This window comes from Colletotrichum higginsianum (assembly GCF_001672515.1).
Source record: "Colletotrichum higginsianum IMI 349063 chromosome 7 map unlocalized unitig_7, whole genome shotgun sequence".
NCBI classification, from domain to species: domain Eukaryota; kingdom Fungi; phylum Ascomycota; class Sordariomycetes; order Glomerellales; family Glomerellaceae; genus Colletotrichum; species Colletotrichum higginsianum.
Genome location: NW_017263917.1, coordinates 122,926 through 139,986, shown reverse-complemented (window position 1 = coordinate 139,986; position 17,061 = coordinate 122,926). Strand labels below are relative to the sequence as shown.

The following is a 17,061-nucleotide window of genomic DNA, read 5'->3' as shown; positions in this document are numbered from 1 at the left end:
CTATTTGTCCTCGGCCGAAAACTCAAAAGAAATGACAATGTAAAGTTCCTGGGCTTGTTTATCGTTCTCGTCAGGAGTAAGACACTCGTGATGGAAATAAAAAGGCGGTCATGGCCCGTCAGCCACCGCCGGGCATGATGGGGTCATGATGTCACGGAACATGCCACCGCACAATCTCGCTCAACAAATTGCCAGCTGCATGTAGTGTAGTCCGTGTCTCACCACTAAAAGCGACAAGTTACCGTAGACAATAATTGCTTTGTGACACATACAATCTCACTCCAGCGTCGTAAGCTTCTTTTCTACGAGTCATCCAGCTCGACACACCGCCCCCCGCCGCGTAGATTCATTGTCCGCAACTTCAGCATGGCCAACCTCTTGGATGTTAACGGGCTGGGCCCCAAACACACGGAAAAGGCGCCGCGACCAAGCAACATGAAGATCATCCCCGCCGACGACGACGGGCCGGGGTTCGCTACCGCGGTCCCGATGTGCCCCATCACCTATCGGCGGCAGCCAGCATCGAAAGCCGGCAAGGTGATCGACTCACCGGGCGTGCCTCATGCGAATTGCGCTCCCTCCATGGACAAGCCTGAAGGCAGTGTTGAATACACGGAGAAGTACAAGAACTATGTGAGCCTGATCATGTCCTTCGCACGTGTGCGCTCGTATGTGTACTAACGCTCGGCACAGACGGTATTGCAGCAGCATGTGCTGTTCTGGGACCGCAACAACGACGGCTTTATCACTCCCGTCGATGTTTGGGTCGGCTTCCGCGATTTGGGCTTCAACCCCGCCGCATGCCTGATGGCCGCGACCGTCATTCCGTTTGTCTTTTCCTACGGAACCATCTTGCAGTACTCGTTCATCCCGGATCCGCTTTTCAGGCTCTACATTGGGGGCTTGCACAATGCCAAGGTAACAATCCAAGCTAATCGGAACCATGGAGAGGCATTTTGGGCTAAGAAGATACTACAGCATGGATCTGACTCCGGAATCTACGATGGCGAGGGAAGGTTCATCCCTCAGCGGTTTGAGGACATTTTCGCAAGCCACAGCGCTCGGAAAGATGATACCCTAACGCTGGGCGAGGTGATTGAGTTAATGAGAAAGAGCCGATGCGCATTCGATCCATTTGGTGTGAGTAGAATCTGTTTCAGAACCCTCGCGCGATCTAAAGTCGCCCGCTGACAACGACGCGTTCAATAGTGGACAGTTTCGTTTTTCGAATGGGCCACCACCTGGGTGCTCTTAGCCAAAGACGGTAGAGTTCACAAGGAGGATCTTAGAAGGGTATACGATGTAAGTGAAGGAACCGCAAGTCTTCTGTACTTTACACTAATCAAACAAAGGGCTCGCTCTTTTGGGAAGTCCGGGACAAGAGGCACTCGGGTGAAGGATGGAACCAAGGCTGGGGAATTGGAGGGGATGGGTTTTTCGGATACCGACGTAGGTTCAAGCTATGATAGAACGGCCAAGTCGATGACCTCACTGATCTCAGAGCTTCATGGTTGCTCTATCTGAGCTTCAAACCATCAACTTTCATGCTTTGGCACTCGTGAATTGTCACTATCAGGGGTCCTGCACAGCCTCTTGTGGCTTGAGTGAATATGGCTGGTGACAGGGTGGAGCACTCACTAACAGCCTCAGTAAGCACCTCCAGCCACAGCAATTGAAGCTACATACAGACCACCAATTGCATAAACCCAATAATCTTGCAAGACCAAGACAGGATTTCAAGCAACGCTCCGCCCTGCTGTGGCCTTCAATCTAATCTCTCTCTTGTGAAGGAACCGGATGACAAAGGCAATGACAATAAGAGCCACAGACAGCGCAATCATGCTCGGGTAACCCTTGGGGTATGCCGGGGCCTCAACCTGCTGCCAGATGATGAGAGGAAGCCAAGCCTGGAACACATATGCCATCTGGTTCATGGCGCCCGTAACCAGCGCTCTCTCCTCGTTGTCGTCGCTGCAGATCTCGTGGGCCCAGGCGAACGTGAGGCCGCTGATGCCGCCGCCGAAACCGCACAGGATGAAGCACGCCCACTTGAGGCTGTTCGGGACGTCCCAGATCGTGAGCGGGACGTACGCGATGATCTTGACGACGCCCGAGAACACCATGGCCGGCCAGCGCGCGCCTTTGAAAAGGCTGTCGGACGTCCACGCGTAAATCAGCGTGGTGATGATGGCGACGACCTCGGCGATCGTGGGATAGATGTTGACCTCGCGCACGCTGTAGCCCTCGGCCTTGAGCCAGAGGGGGAAGGCCGGCTGCGAGATGCCGCCGTTTCCGTTGTTGAAGATGATGTAGAGGGTCACCAGCGTCCAGATGTGCCAGCTGGAGAAGATCTTGATGAACTTGGCCTTGTTGTATGGCGCGCGCTGCGCCCGACCTTCCAACTCCATCCGTTTTTTGGCCAAGGCAATCTCCTCGGGCGTAAAGTACCATGCCTTTGTGATCTCAGGCAAGTCAGGCATGAAGAAGAAGCCTGAGATAGCGATGGGCAACGACACAATGGTGCTGGAAAAAAATGTTAGTAATTTGAAAGAAGCTTGGTTTCTTGTAGAACACTTGCCAAAGCACGAACAACCACTGCCATCCCGCATATCCGTGAACGCCGTCCAAGTTGTGGGAGCCGGCCATGAGGTAGCCGGATACCATGGAGCCGACGTTGCCCATGGCGTGGAACAGACACGACCGTTTGGCCAACTCGTCCTTGCGGTACCAGGAGCCAATGATGTACTGCATGCCCGGATAGAAGGTGCTCTCGGCCAGACCAATAAAAAACCGCAGGACATAGATCTGAGTGGCCGTCTCGCATTTGACGAGGAGAATGGTGAGGACAGACCACGTGACCTGGGAGGTGTATAAGTAGGCGATGCATTATGAAGCAAAAAGTAATCAAGGCTTACCTCGCACAGCGGAATCCAGATTCCAGGTCGGATTCGTGTCAACAGCATGTTACTAGCCTCGGTGTTAGTGAGCTCGTCGACAGAATGGTGGTAACATGGACTGGATTGCCGTACCTTGGAATCTCACCAACAACATAGCCAACTGTCCAGCAAACCTGCATGTAGTTCAACTCGTTGCCATATAGTCCCAAGTCCTCCTTCATTCCGGAAACAAAAGCATTGTTTATATTGACCTGAAATCGTCAGTCACACAACAGGGACCAAAGGGGGTTTCCACAAATCCCTGATCGTACCTGGTCGAGGTACTTGATGAAGTATCCCAGGGAAGCCAGCGTCATCAAGACCGCATCGAGCTTGAAGAGGAACCGACGCTCCTCGGGAGACTTGTCGAAGGTGTCCCAGATGTACGACTTCCACGAGCTCTTGGGCGTTTTCTGGAGGACCTCGGTGACGGAAGGTGTCGCGCTGTCTTTGCCCTCGTTGAGCACCGAAACGGACTTCTCGTCGGTCGGCGTGCCTCGCGGCTGGATTTCCCGGATGGAGCCCGGCATGTTGGCGAGCGGTCCGGCGTGGAGGCGGGTCGGAGAAGAGGCGATGGCAAGGGTCTATTCGCTCTTGACTACGCTTTATGACCAGATGAGGCAGGTTGAAGGGGGCGGACTTTCTCATGACCGCAGCTCGTCTCCCAACGACGTTATATCTCTGGCCGTCCATTCGCCAAGGCATGAACCGCCCACGTGGATGGCGAAAACCTGCAGGACAGGATTCTGTCGCCATCGAAGGGAAGTAAGTCGTCAAGCAGATTCTTCCTGGTCCTACAGCATTCATTCTTGGCGGTCGCTGCCATTGCGGTTGGCTGAGACGAGGTGGACAGGCTGCCTGACGGCAAAATTCAACGTCCGTGTCAAGGAGATCAACATCAGATAAGGGAGGGTGGTGAAGTCGAGTCTGACTCGATGAGTGTGACATTCTGGCACAGATCCGGCTAGATCAGATAGGATGTAGGGGCTGGCTCAAGCGAAGAAAGACCGAGAGGTGTTCAGATTGGATAGACGGGTACGGATACATGAACCTGTTCGTCAAAAGGCAAGATTTCCGGTCCTGCCACCCACCAATGCTCCTTGGCATAGATGCGGCTGGCAGTGGCTTGCCACGCCGGGAGCCAAGATGGGTAGCTCAAACGGCGCAAAGAGCTTCTTTCCGCGGAACTATCTCGCGTTGACGCCCAATAGACCCCCGAGCCAACCAACGCAACGCTTTGCAAGAGATAAGGTGCTCGATGACAAAAGAACAAACTCTCTGGTCGCCTCGCTGGTCGGACAGTTGTCCGCTACAAGCAATGGTATCACCAGGGCGCATCGTCACGCCATCGAGGACGGCCAGTCAGCGGCGAGGCTCGATCTGCAGACGAGTTCTCGCGGCTCTTGGCGAAACTGAAAGCAGTCCGGAAGCTGTCGGTAGTCGGGGGGGAAGCCTCTACCGAACGAGAGTTCCTCGGCCTCCGGCGCCAGCGATATCGCCGCCACGGTCCTCTTGGCGACATTGCATCAGCGTTCGCCGGCCTCACGCCATCTGGTTTCGCGGTCTTGGTGCGGGATAAAAGTCGAAAGATTTCGGCCTGGGCGCACGATAGAGATGAAAAAGTCTCTTATCGATACCGAAATCTGTCAGTTCACCCAGTTAAGCATATTTTTTAGCCCCCTCCCGTGTTCTCCAGATCTGGCGAGCAGTGCATAAGTTGTTATGGGGTTGAGGGGATATTTGAGGGGGCGGGTGCCGCCATCACCAGGGTTGCTCGCGTCATCGCGGGGGTTTGGGGTTGCCAGGGTTAATCACAACTCGAAATTGCTGATACTCCTTTATCGTGTGCGGGGTGACATACTCTGCAGAATCAACAGTAGTGATGAAGAAATATTCCAGTCCATCTACTGAGGTGTGGCGTTTTACCCAAGTTCGCTGCTATGGCAGTGATGAGTCCAAGTCAGCCCAGGCCGCTCTTTGTGTGATGTCAGTCAGCGTTGCGGGAACAATGGCAGTCTTTATTATATCCAATGGTGGCCTGTTGTACGAAATCCGACCTCTGCAGGTCATCTTCGGTTTTCGTCGTTGCTCTCAGGATGTTGCTCCCTCTTGAATCTCCGTCCGATGCCCTCTTATCCCAACCCTCTCTTCCTCTGACAGGCGGATATGGAACCACTCTGCCAACGCCTTCACCCTCTCTTCCTCAGTCTTGCACTCCTGCACGATGCGGGTTCTGCCTCCCAAGTTTTCCTTGACAGTCGCCACCGCCAGCATCCGCTTACCGACAATCTCCTCATCCGCGTCCGGGTTCCCAGCGTCCACGTCCTTCTTCCCTCTCAGGAACTTCACAACCAGTGGCGTGAGTCGTTGGAAGGAGTCGGGAGATGTGCTCGTGTACCAGTTCATCACCTTGAAGTCTGGCTGCAGAAACTCAAACTCGGAGAATGCGTAAAATGAGTTCCACTCCCTCTCGGGGCCGTTGCGGTATTGGTAGATCCAAAGCTTTGATGCTTCTGTCCTGTGTACTTGGTTTGCGATGTGGTCACGTACGAGACGCACTTCTTGAGGACCTAGGTTCTGCACTGCCTGTCCATGAAGTAGTGGTATCGGTTTTGTGGCACCATCACCGCCGAAAGCCACGTCGATCATGTGCTGGGAACCATCTGGCAGTGCAACGATGCTAACCATGTGCGTCCTGCTGCAACGTCAGCTGATTAAGACCGCGAGCAGGCCAAATGGGCACCAACCAGCCAATGTGATCCCCGCTCGGGACCCCATCTTTTCGAAGACGGATTCTCACACCCGTCATGTACGCCTGGAAGCCGAGGGCTCTCAGGATGTGGTTGAAGAAGATGCTGACTTCCATGCAGTAGCCGTCCCGGCCCCGGCCATCGGTGACCAGTTTCTGAAAAAGCCGCTGCGGATCCAGGTCCACTACACGGGTCTTGGAGTAGTGCAGTGAGAGGTTCTCGTACGGAATCGTTGAAATTGTGTGCACGTGAAGTGCTGTGAGATAGGCCAGAGTATGGGCGGGCTGGTTGTTGTGGAGGTACTTCTCGGGAAGCTGGACATATTTCTCGAATTGAGTGACGTGACTTGTGTCATATGCTGCCGGAGGCAGCGTCCCTGACATGGTGAGGGGCGTTTTTGTCTAGGTGCAAGTTGTAACAATGTATATCCTATGGAAATCTTGAGTTGGCAGCGAGACAGTTCAAATACCTCCAGAATCGCCGTATACGGGAGAGGATTGTTGAGTCATCGGGATGATACGTAATCGACTAAGATAAGGAGTCGATCATGGTAGCAGCAGCGGACGACGTCCGACCCTTAATCCCCATTACCGTGACTCATTTTGCTTTCCCGCCCGAAATACACAGGTAAACCCAGCCATATTATTAACCCTAGAGCTTGCTCACATGCTCTGGCTGTGCTTTTTCTTCATTGTCATCACGCAACTTGGTTGTTTTCGATCCTCCTCCAGTCTCTGCCTTTCAGCTTGAACGTTTGGTTTGAGCAGTGCGAGCAGACTTAACAACTCCTTGAGACATGTCTGCTCTTCTTCCATGACGCTTCGAATGTCCTTTTTTTCGGCTTGACTAATCTTGTTCTTTTGGAGTATCGTAATGTTTGGTTACTGATCCGTGACGTCCAGGGCCCCAAGGTGCTGGCCCATGGCAGTAATCAAGGTGGCGATGTGTTTGTCTTTCTTGTAGATTACTTACCAAATTGTCAGTCATCGTGTCGTTTGGAAACCACATGTCAAGTAGTAGATTGCTAAGAGACCTGCTTCTGGTGCTGAAGTGGTGAATTCCCTATTTTGTCTTAGAGAGGAACTACACGGAGAAGTTGACTAATGTAATTAATACCACTCCAGGCAACCTCACGAAGCTCCGGTCCCACGCAGTCATTGTCATTCTTCTCCTTCTTCTCGACCTTTTCGATGTTCGATGAAGTCATTTGGGTCACGAGATGTCCGCGGTTACGACAGCGGAACTTGGTGATGGCGATAAGAACTGTAGTTGTTGGTGACTGACTATCTTCTTGTTCTCCCAGGCCATTTGCTTCCCGATATGCAACAGCAGCCAAGCGGTCTAAAAGTCATCATGATCGGCCAGGCCTAAGTTGATCGTCAACGAAGGTCCTGGAATACTAACACCGCCATCTTGAACACAACAGATATATTTCTTCCTCTGTAAAAGAAACACAGACGCCCCAAGCATCTTCGCTGCAACCACTTGCAGGAACAGAGTAAATAACGGAAAGAGTTGGGTAAGATGAATTAGATTTGGAAGATGTCCTATGAGTCCCGTGGTAAAAAGTGCCGGCCTACTCTGGTAGATATTTGATAATGAACGGGACCGTGGCCGCGAAGTCCCAATCCTCCTTCTTTGAGGCATCACCAAAGGCCCTCAACCCGCTGAACACAACCTTGTAAGTCCCCTCCGGAACGATTGCCCCGTCAGCCAGATTCCCCAGGAATCCCAGCCTGTAGTTCCTCCGAGTGACCCATGGCTCAGGAAAGCCTGGCAGATGCCCGATGCTTTGGATGTCAAAGTGCGCCGCCGTCGGGAGTCCGGTTTCCGTCAACGCCACGACGTCCGCCCGGACGATCTGTGATCCAAATAGGAGGCTCGCAACCATGCTGGGGAAATCGGCACCGGTAGGGGGAGGAGGCGTGCCGGGTCTCGGAATCGTGAAAGTCGTGTTGGGTGGGGTTGGATTGTTGGTGTAGCCTAGATAGGTACCGAACTGGGGTCCCTCAAGAAAGACGGGAACATCCTTCAGACTCCCGGCGATGCCGAGGTAGGGGATGATGTGGGATTCGCCGTTGCTTGCGGTGATGTCGATATATCCGCTGTAGACCGGAAGCTGTGTGGCGTTCACCTTCTGTGGCGGAGTGCCGCTGACCGTGACCTCAGCCGATGAGCCTGCAGGTACAACAACCTCACTGACATTCCGTCGTTAGCTGTGGTTCTAGTACCCCTCGGTCCTCGGGATATATCGATATCTCAATGGGAGGGACAATACTCACCTGGCGGAGAACGAAAGCTCTGCCCAGTCATCAACCACCGGGTTGGGGAACTGAGAAGCAGACCGTGAACCGGCGGCGAAGGTGTACGCGGTAGCGGCCTTGGTGTGCCCCAGCGTGTAGGTCAAGTCTTCATCGGCCGTGTTCCTGATGCTGAAGGTGTGGCTCTCGACAAAGTGGGCCGTGTCGTTGAAGGAGATCTGGCTGATGCTCAAAACCGTCTTCGCGCGCGCGGCGTCGTGCGCCTGAACGACGCCAGAGCCCTGCTGCGCGACGGAGGCCGAGATATCGTGGACCGTCGTGCCGTCGAACCAGGCTATGGGTGTGGAGGTGGAAGAGATGACGCTGCGGAGCTCAACGGGGTCCAGTGAACCTCGCGCCTGTCCGACGAGAGCGAAGATGGCCGCGACGAGGGGCGTTGACATTGACGTACCCGACAAGACCGAGTAGCCCCCCATGGTTAATGGCCAGGTTGACAGAATGTTTCCGCCTGGCGCGGTGAACTGTGGCTTAGACACGGCTTCCCAGGTCGGGCCCCATGAAGATGTCAAACTGGTCAGGCCGCCGGAGACGTCGTTTAGAACTTGCTCGTACCGGATGCCGGCAGCCTCAGAGGCCACAATGTTGACAGCCACGGGTCTGCCTTCGTTCAAGAGATTGATCCAGCGGGTTCCTTGGGAAGCGGTGATAGCTCCAACTCCAGCAATGCCATCGGCATAGGCGTAGATTGACTCGATGGACCTGCCGAGAGAAGTATCAGCATCACAAGGGGTTATCGGCGCAACTGGCCCGTCGCCGGACTCGCGTGGACAGTGGTTAACTCACGAGTTTGACTGGCTGTAGAACAAAAGGTACCTGGCACCTTTAGCCGCGACGTTATCAACTTGCGTCGAAGAGTAGCACTCCGATGTATCAGCCACGCGGAGAAGAACGACCTTGGACGAGAGGTCGGGCGTGTCATCCGGCAAAGCTGCACAGGCGTCGTTGGCGGAAACGGCGTTGTTGCTGACTGCCCACAGAGGCAGGGTGATGTTCTCCGCAAACGCCGGGGTTCCGCTGACAAGACCGAAGGGTTGAACGTCATCAGTGCTGTTGCCAACATTATACGACCCGGCCTCGAGCAGCAGCGGCGTGACGATGTTCTCCACGGATCCGACGGCCGTGACTTCGACACCCGTTGCGGGTGAGGCGGCCAGAAACATGCCGGATCGACCCGAGTTCCCCGGGGACACGATGACAGGCACGCCCTGGGCCACGATCCTCGACGCGGCGATGGCCCACGGGTCGTTGGCGAAGCCCGTGTAGTAGCCCGCCGAGCAGGAGATGATGTCGCTCCCGTCCTCGAACGCGCGGTTGAAGGCGTCCAGGAGGACGTCGTTGGTGGTCAACCCGCTACAGCCCCAGGCCCGGTACATGCCGAGCGTGACGTCCGGCGCGGCGCCGGTGAAGCCCATCTCGTTGGCCTGAGCGGCGATAATGCCGGCGACGTGCGTCCCGTGGCCGACGCAGTCGTCGTACGGGTCCGAGTCCGGCGACGGGCTCTCGGGAGGGAAGTAGTTGTCTCCCGTGAGATCCCAGCCGTAGGCGACCAGACATCCTTCTCCGAAACAGCCGCCGAGAGCCGGGTGGGTGTAGTCGATGCCGCTGTCCACGATGCCGATGCGGATGCCCTTGCCGGTGAAGCCTTCGGCGCGGAGCTTGTCGACCTGGGTCATGACGTGCGGCGTGAACGTGTCCGAGTCGCCCGGGTCGTCTTGACGCTTTCCGACGTCTGACACGGATCGCTTCGAGTTTCTCCCGACAGCAACCGGCTTTGGTGTCGGCATGCGGATCGTTCTTACGGGCCAGACGCTTTTGACGCCCGGCTTCTCGGCGATGCGCCGGGAGATATCCGCGTCGTCGCCATCGTGCGAGGCGTTTTGGACGCGGAATGAAGCGCCCTTGAAGAGCCGAAAGTTGAGGTCTCGGCGGTGTTCGACGTCGAGTCCGAGGTCCTGGTAGAAGCTGGATGAGTCTTCGGCGCCGGTCTCCCATTCGACGATATAGGCGCCGGGAACGATGTTGGAGGAGTCATCGATGAGATCCGAACCATCCGTTGCATCGGCCGACGGGTTGTTTTGGTTTTCCTCCGCCGCGGCCCCCGAAATCGATGTGACCAGGCTCGTGAGGACCAGGCCACGAAGGACGTTCGACCACATGGTGTCGGTTGTTTGCGGCCACACGAAACCACCAGATGCAATCCTGCGAATACAAGCTCGAGGCTTTAGAGTCTCCGAGGCAATCTTATAACCAAACGGAACGGACTTTTGCCCTCCTTAAACCCGAAGGCGTGGATACAAGAAGCACCCTTGGCTCTCCATACCGGACGACGCCAAGTTCGTATTCTCTAGCGCGGCCAGGGTTCCCTTGACGCGCCGAGTCTTGTTCTACGAGTGCCGGCCAGCTCGGAATGGGGAAAGATGATGCAGACCTTCCTGTTTGAGTTCAATTCGCGACGCCGATGTCACCTTAACCTGCAGGAATCACGTAGTTATCAGCGGGTATTGATTGTATTGATAGTGATCCGGCGGCTGATTCCTCGAGACTACAATAAAGTCGATCTAGAGTGGCTGTAACCTAGCTGTTGGAAGTCTTTACAAAGTCTTGTTCACCCAGTTAACTGCAACTCCAACCAATCAAGTACAGCACATGGTTATCATGAGTGCTTCTACAACAGGTCGTAATCCAGTGACACATGTCTCGGCAGCTGAGCATGTCGACATTGATTTACCAAAGGCACGACACCTCGATGAGTTATCGGCTTCCACTTCTCATTCATGGATGACCTGTACTGTCCGCAGTCTATGGCGTTTCGTCTTTGCTAAGATCAACCGCACAACCTGGACGTCTTCGAAAGTTGAGACTTTGTCGAACACTTCATTACACAAATTATAAACTGCCGTCTGGATTGCAAAGTGTCACGCAGATGATTTCCAAATGTCAACGCATTACTGGAACCGAGGGACACCGAAGCCAGAAGCGATGAAGCGTAGCAGTGTGAGCGGATTGTATCCGAGTGTATGTTCATATTCATCATGCAAGCGCTGCCATGGACCAGTAAGTCATATGAGACAAAGCAGCAGACAGGATCCGATATACACAGTGAAAGTGGCAAAATATGTGCAAGAAAGACGAAGAGAAAGAAAAGGCCACCGTCAAAAGAAAAGTCTCCTTCGCAATACTTGCCAACCCCAACCCCGCAACCACACACCAACACGCCCACAGATCAGGCGTTGTACACAGCAATGTACTCAGCCTGCAGGGTACCCCCGGAGACGGTGCTCGCGAGCGGCGTGCTGCTTCCCAGGTTGTTGTTGGGGAACGCGCCGCCGATGGCGAGGTTGAGCAGGATGAAGTGCGGCGAGTGGACGGCCTGGTTCCAGACGTCGGCGGGGAGGTCCGTCTCGACGACCTGCCAGAAGAGGATGCCGTCGACGAACCACCTCACGGCCTCGAGCTCCTGGGTGCGGTCGACCTCGAGGGTGTAGGTGTGGAAGTTGCCCTGGCACGGGCTGTTGGGGCACTGCCGGCTGCCCACGAGGCCGTCCGTCTCCTTGCAGGGGCCGCCGGGGTTGACGCCGCAGTGCATGACGCCCCAGACGCGGTCGATGCCGTTGACGTTCTCCATGATGTCGAACTCGCCGATGGAGGGCCAGTTCCTGTGTGTGTAAAAGTCGGTTCTCGTAAGCCCACAACTCTTCACGGGGTTTTTTTTCTTCCCCCTTCCCGGGACGGGGACGGACGGGGGGCTTGGATGACCCGTGTGGACGACGTGGATGTATGACTTACCAGTAGTTGCCGCGGTAGGCGGTGCCGAGGGTCCAGAAGGCGGGCCAGTAGCCGATGCCGTTGCTGCCGACGACGGGTAGGTTGAGGCTGGCCTGGATGCGCATGCGGCCGCCGGGGCGGGCCACGAAGTCGCCGCGCTGGGACTCGATGCGGGCGGAGGTCCAGGCGCCCGAGGCGCTCTTGAGGGCGGTGATCTGCAGGGCGCCGTTGCCGTTGAGGCGGAGGTTGTTGACGCTGCTGGTGTAGGTCTGGATCTCGCCGGTGCCCCAGTTGGCGGGGCCGCCGGGGTACGAGGTGCCCGTGTCGACGATCCAGTTGTTGGGGTTGGGCAGGCTGTTGGCGGAGCCGACGAAGTCGTCGCTCCAGGTGAGGCTGAAGCCGGGGATGGAGGGGACGGCGGCTTGGACGGCGGGGAGGCCGAGGGCGAGGGCCGAGACGAGCTTGGTGAAGCTCATGTTGCTGTTTGCTTCGTCGTGTTAGTTGACTGGGAGGGAGGCGGTTCATCCGCAGTAAATGATGGGAACTTACTCTTGTTCTGTGAAAGAAGTCGAGGTTGAGAATGAGAGTCGGCTCTGAGAAAGAAATGGCTTGTTTGAAAATAGACCTGGATACTCTTGTGTTTCCCTCCTTCTCCATCTTGTCCTGGGAGTCACGTCTTCTTAAATATTAGAAAAAAGAGACCCCATCCAGTGGGCAGCCATATCTGGATCGTTTACCACACACGCCTCTGTCCCGGGCTTCATTTTGGTGCGGCAGGCCTGACTCGCTTGGCCTACTACTTAACCCTACCAGCTGCAGTGTGTATGGACAAACTGATACGATACCACGCTGGGGGGGAACGCCGAAAACGGCTCACGATCCCGTCGTGCATGGTGTTTTCTCCTTTTCGAACCCCGCACTTGGAATCCGCCGTCGAACGTGGGCAGGCGACCAGGGGCCAGGAAACGGCCCTTTTCAGACGATGCTACCCTACCCAGGAGCAACTAAGAAGTGGTTGATGCTTCTTGGCGTGCTTTGAAGAAGCTTGTGATTATGAATATCTGATGGTTCGGGCTGACCACGGGTCGCCTAGACCGTCTGTTCGTCTGATATTGATAGACGAGGTTGTGATGGAGCGATGGCTCCTGGTGAACCTCAAACCCGGCCCAGTCTTGATCCCAAACGTCCCCCGTCCACCATGTCAGAAAATGACTGGAAGGGGCTACCTGCGCCAGATACTGTGACCTGACAAAACCTAGGCTAGCGAGCAAGCTCTTGAGAAGAATGGCGGCGGGACCGAAGGGAGGCCTCGCTACGGTTGTTCCATCTTGAGAGATTCGCCTATAGAGGTTTGGTTTAGTGTCAGATAGACAAACTCACATGGGGGCGGCTTTCAAACAGACAATGGGGGGGAGACTGGGGACGAGGGGAACATGTCTTGGCGGGGGGGAAAGAAGCGCATCATCTGCTGCGATGCAGAATGTAACCCTATAACACCGCCAAACTCGTTATCCCCTCGCTGTCTCGGGGCATGTCGGTAGCGAGGAAGTGTGGGCGGGCATTAATCAAAGTCTCTCTCTCTCTCTCTCTCTCTCTCCCCAGTTGGCAGTCTTAAAGAGAGTCTGGAGAGAGTGGTTCAAGAGCAAAAGACCACCATCTGGCATATGCACATGCAGCTGCAGGTATCAACCTAGACGACAGCCGTAGTCGCGCGGGGAAGCGGTAGGGTCACGCCCACGCCCACGCCCAATGACCAAGAACGAGACTTTTAAGCTTGTTTCCGCGTGCCTGACGATCGGCCCATCACCGGCTCTTTTCCCCCACGCGTTTACTTTTATTTCCCATGGGATCTGGTGATGGTGGGACAGCCACATGCTTCCCCGTTGCCTCGGCTTCCTGATCGGGGCATCTCGGCCGGCTCTCTTCGGTGCTTCACCGGCTCCATTCTCACGAATCTCTTTCTCTGCCCATTTTCTGGAAACCAAATGTCCTCTTGACACTGCCCCGCTGGAAGCGCCTGCCCACGTTCCCCCCTGACTCACGCTGGCCAGATACAAATCACGCGGGGGGGCGCGTGTGACCACCTGCTTTTGGGGTTAACAACTTGACGAGGGGGGAAATGAAGCGGGGGGCCAGCCGGGGGGGGGGGGGGGGGGGCAGCCCCTGTGCGGGAGACGGAGGACCACCTCCGAACGAGTTCAAGTCTGCACTTGGGATGCCTGTGAGCAGTCAGGACGCAACCCTGGTCAATCGAGCCTGGACAGTCTAGTCCCCCCCCCCCGGTGTGGCATCACGTGGACCCAGAGCTTCCCCGGACATGACCATCTGGGGCCGCGAGGTGCTGCACGCAGACGAGATTGAGATCCGGGGAACCTGGTTGTTGACGCTGAGGCGCACCTATGGCGATGATTTAAAGCACGGCTTCTCGCCCTCGAAAGTGGGCTTCATGGGATGCTTCTGGGTGGTCTCTGCATCGGGATCATGTCGGCGGCAGGCAGCATAATTGTTGGAAACGTCCGTAATGAAGCCGAGCATGGCGCTGTGACGTGAGTATTGGGCAAAGTTTGGTGTGCATGAGCCGAGCTTTTTGAAAATAACTGGCAAGGTCGTATCGTCGGCGCGTCGAGATGTGCACCATCGTTTGCAACCGAGGCCATGGTAAGCGGTGAGGGGAACGGGATGGGATGAGAATGAGCGAAGTGGGCGTAGTCATCTATCCGCTGGAACACAGCATTCAGTATTTCAGCCTCCACGCTCCCACAATGTGTTCAACACGCTGGCAAAGTTGCTGGCAGAGAATCGGCGAGTCTCTGCTTGAGGTGTTTTATCTCGACAGCCTCAATCACACCCCCACAAACCAGGAAAACTCCAACGATGTCTGCATGTTTCCACCGCAGCAGCTCGGTCCAGCCCCAGGTCCGCTAAGTGGCTCAGGCATGCAGAGGCTCTCTCCCCTGCATTACGGCCGGCCTAGGAATCCTCTCGTTCGACAAGACGAAGGCAGGATCGGCTCGGTAAGTGGAGGTGCTTCGGTTCGTCCCGCGCTGGCATACAGCCCGGCTTGCATGGCTCGGGCTTTGACCACCCAAAAGCTGGTGGGATATCTGGGTTACTCAGTCGGAGTTGGTTGGCAGGCCTTTGTCCAGCCACGCGCGAGTGCAGGTTGTAGGATGAAGCGCAGCAGCTGCTGCTCGTGTTTGGTTGTCAAACGGCGAAGGGCCTCTAGTGAGTGCATTTCAGGCCGTTGGGAAACAGAAACAGTACAGTTACGAGGTTGTTATGTCCGCCGTTTGATGACAGACCTGACTTTATTCCTGACGCGGAGCAAGATTGGATGGCATAAGTACTGGTCAATACAGCCAGCCTTAGTTATCGACGCGAGACGAATTTGCGGAGTGCAGGTGCGGAGATGCGGTCTGGATTATTCATTATTGACACTTAGGGCGTGATTAGTGCCCAATTCGAATTGAGGGCCAAAGGGCCAGAAATTCAGTTCAAGTGACTTATGCACTCTAACCTTATGCCTATTGTACTGCCTAATTAGGTATAACGTAGTTCACAAGTGAGTGAGCCACACAAGTGAGTGAGCCACTTTTCTAGAATTTCGTACAACCTACCTTTCCCTTTATTTTTCTCCACCTACAACTATGGTACAACATTCAAATGAAAGCGATTTAGTCCTAGCGCTAAATGCGCTCAGATCCGACCCAAAATTAAGCGTGCGAAAGGCTGCATCTCACTACAAAGTATCTCGTGCAACCCTCCAACGACGATACCATGGCCAACCTGCTAGACGCGATATCCGACCACCCTGCCAGAATTTAACCTCGTACGAAGAGGAGACCATTGTACGATACATCGTTGACCTGGATTCGCGAGCATTTTCGCCACGCCTTAGTGCTGTTCGAGAAATGGCCGATCGACTGCTTCGCGACCGCGGCGCGCGACGCGTCGGAACAAACTGGGCCTCAAACTTCGTACGACGACGACCTGAGCTCCAGACGCGTTTTAATCGAAGAATCGACTATCAGAGAGTCCTCTGCGAAGATCCGGACGCGTATCGCGCGTGGTTTTCCCTCGTACGAAACACAATTGCGAAGTACGGGATAGACGATACCGATATCTATAACTTTGATGAGACTGGGTTTGCGATGGGCAAGATGTCCTCTGAAATGGTTGTTACAGCCTCTGAACGACGTGGCAAGCCAAGAGGAGCACAACAAGGGAATCAGGAATGGGTTACAGTAATCCAGGGCATTGGGTCGTGCGGCTATTCTATCCCGCCGTACATCATCTTTGCAGGCAAGGTCCATCTTGACTCCTGGACGTGCAACAGCCCCCTCCCACCCGACTGGGTAATTACACTTACAGAAAATGGTTGGACGACAAATGAGAAAGGCCTAGAATGGGTACAGCACTTTGATTTCCATACAAGGAGTCGTACGAAGGGTGCTTACCGCCTCCTCATCCTTGATGGCCACGAAAGCCACCATTCTGTCGATTTTGAGCTATACTGCAAGGAGCAGAACATTATTACGCTCTGTATGCCCCCTCATTCATCGCACAAGCTCCAGCCGCTTGATGTTGGGTGCTTTAGTCCCTTAAAACGGGCGTACGGCCAAGAAATTGAGGTCCTTATGCGGGTGCACATTACGCATATTGCAAAGGAAGACTTCCTCCCAGCCTTTTATAAGGCGTACGACAAGGCAATGACAACATCAAACATTCAAGCAGGCTTTAGAGCAACTGGCCTTGTCCCGTACGATCCGGAACATGTGATTTCACAGCTAGATGTGAAGCTTCGTACGCCATCACCTCCAGGTTCTTCTGCTGGCTTACCAGCAGCTTGGGTCCCAAAGACGCCAAACAACCCAATTGAATTCGATTCACATTCTGATTTTATTACGAATCGCATCGTACGACATCAGAATAGCTCCCCAACGTCAATTATTAGGTATATGCAGCAGCTGAAGAAAGGAATTATGGTGGTAGCCCATAACCAGGTTTTAATGCAGGCACAAATGACTGAGTATCAAGAGGCAAATGAGCGTATGAGCCGCCGTCGCCGTACGAAAAAAAAACAGCTTCAGAAAGGTGGAACACTTACAATCAATCAGGCAAAGGATATAAAGTCTCAGATTGATGTAACGGAGCAGTTACAGGTAGAAACAGGTCAGAGTAGTGGTCGTGCGAGGAGGACAGAAACACGCGCGCGACGATGTGGCATCTGTGGAGAGACTGGACATAATGCTCGCACATGTCAGAAAGTTGAATCCACCTCTGAAGAAG

The 17,061-nt window shown here is 54.8% G+C and overlaps 6 protein-coding genes across 6 annotated transcripts; 2 read left to right on the top strand and 4 right to left on the bottom strand.

Annotated features, from left to right (window-relative positions):
- Positions 1–366: 366 nt before the first annotated feature.
- CH63R_09729 (Calcium binding protein) lies at positions 367–1,466 on the top strand (the record flags this gene model as incomplete). The annotated part of the gene is made up of 4 exons (XM_018304703.1): positions 367–633; positions 694–1,140; positions 1,210–1,302; positions 1,353–1,466. 4 exons carry the CDS (start codon positions 367–369, stop codon positions 1,464–1,466), a joined length of 921 nt encoding a protein of 306 aa, XP_018154127.1.
- Positions 1,467–1,736: 270 nt separating this feature from the next.
- Positions 1,737–3,466, bottom strand: CH63R_09728 (Major facilitator superfamily transporter; the record flags this gene model as incomplete). The annotated part of the gene is made up of 5 exons (XM_018304702.1): positions 1,737–2,523; positions 2,591–2,859; positions 2,916–2,967; positions 3,030–3,148; positions 3,209–3,466. 5 exons carry the CDS (start codon positions 3,464–3,466, stop codon positions 1,737–1,739), a joined length of 1,485 nt encoding a protein of 494 aa, XP_018154126.1.
- Positions 3,467–5,027: 1,561 nt separating this feature from the next.
- CH63R_09727 (Arylamine n-acetyltransferase 1) lies at positions 5,028–6,069 on the bottom strand (the record flags this gene model as incomplete). Its single annotated transcript, XM_018304701.1, has 3 exons — positions 5,028–5,438; positions 5,487–5,631; positions 5,684–6,069. The coding sequence occupies 3 exons, from the start codon at positions 6,067–6,069 to the stop codon at positions 5,028–5,030; spliced, it is 942 nt and encodes a 313-aa protein (XP_018154125.1).
- Positions 6,070–7,262: 1,193 nt separating this feature from the next.
- CH63R_09726 (Peptidase) lies at positions 7,263–10,163 on the bottom strand (the record flags this gene model as incomplete). Its single annotated transcript, XM_018304700.1, has 3 exons — positions 7,263–7,884; positions 7,969–8,706; positions 8,791–10,163. 3 exons carry the CDS (start codon positions 10,161–10,163, stop codon positions 7,263–7,265), a joined length of 2,733 nt encoding a protein of 910 aa, XP_018154124.1.
- A 1,067-nt stretch (positions 10,164–11,230) lies between these two features.
- Positions 11,231–12,248, bottom strand: CH63R_09725 (Glycosyl hydrolase family 16; the record flags this gene model as incomplete). Its single annotated transcript, XM_018304699.1, has 2 exons — positions 11,231–11,663; positions 11,794–12,248. 2 exons carry the CDS (start codon positions 12,246–12,248, stop codon positions 11,231–11,233), a joined length of 888 nt encoding a protein of 295 aa, XP_018154123.1.
- A 1,841-nt stretch (positions 12,249–14,089) lies between these two features.
- On the top strand, positions 14,090–14,275 carry CH63R_09724 (uncharacterized protein; the record flags this gene model as incomplete). Its single annotated transcript, XM_018304698.1, has 1 exon — positions 14,090–14,275. One exon carries the CDS (start codon positions 14,090–14,092, stop codon positions 14,273–14,275), a length of 186 nt encoding a protein of 61 aa, XP_018154122.1.
- Positions 14,276–17,061: the final 2,786 nt, after the last annotated feature.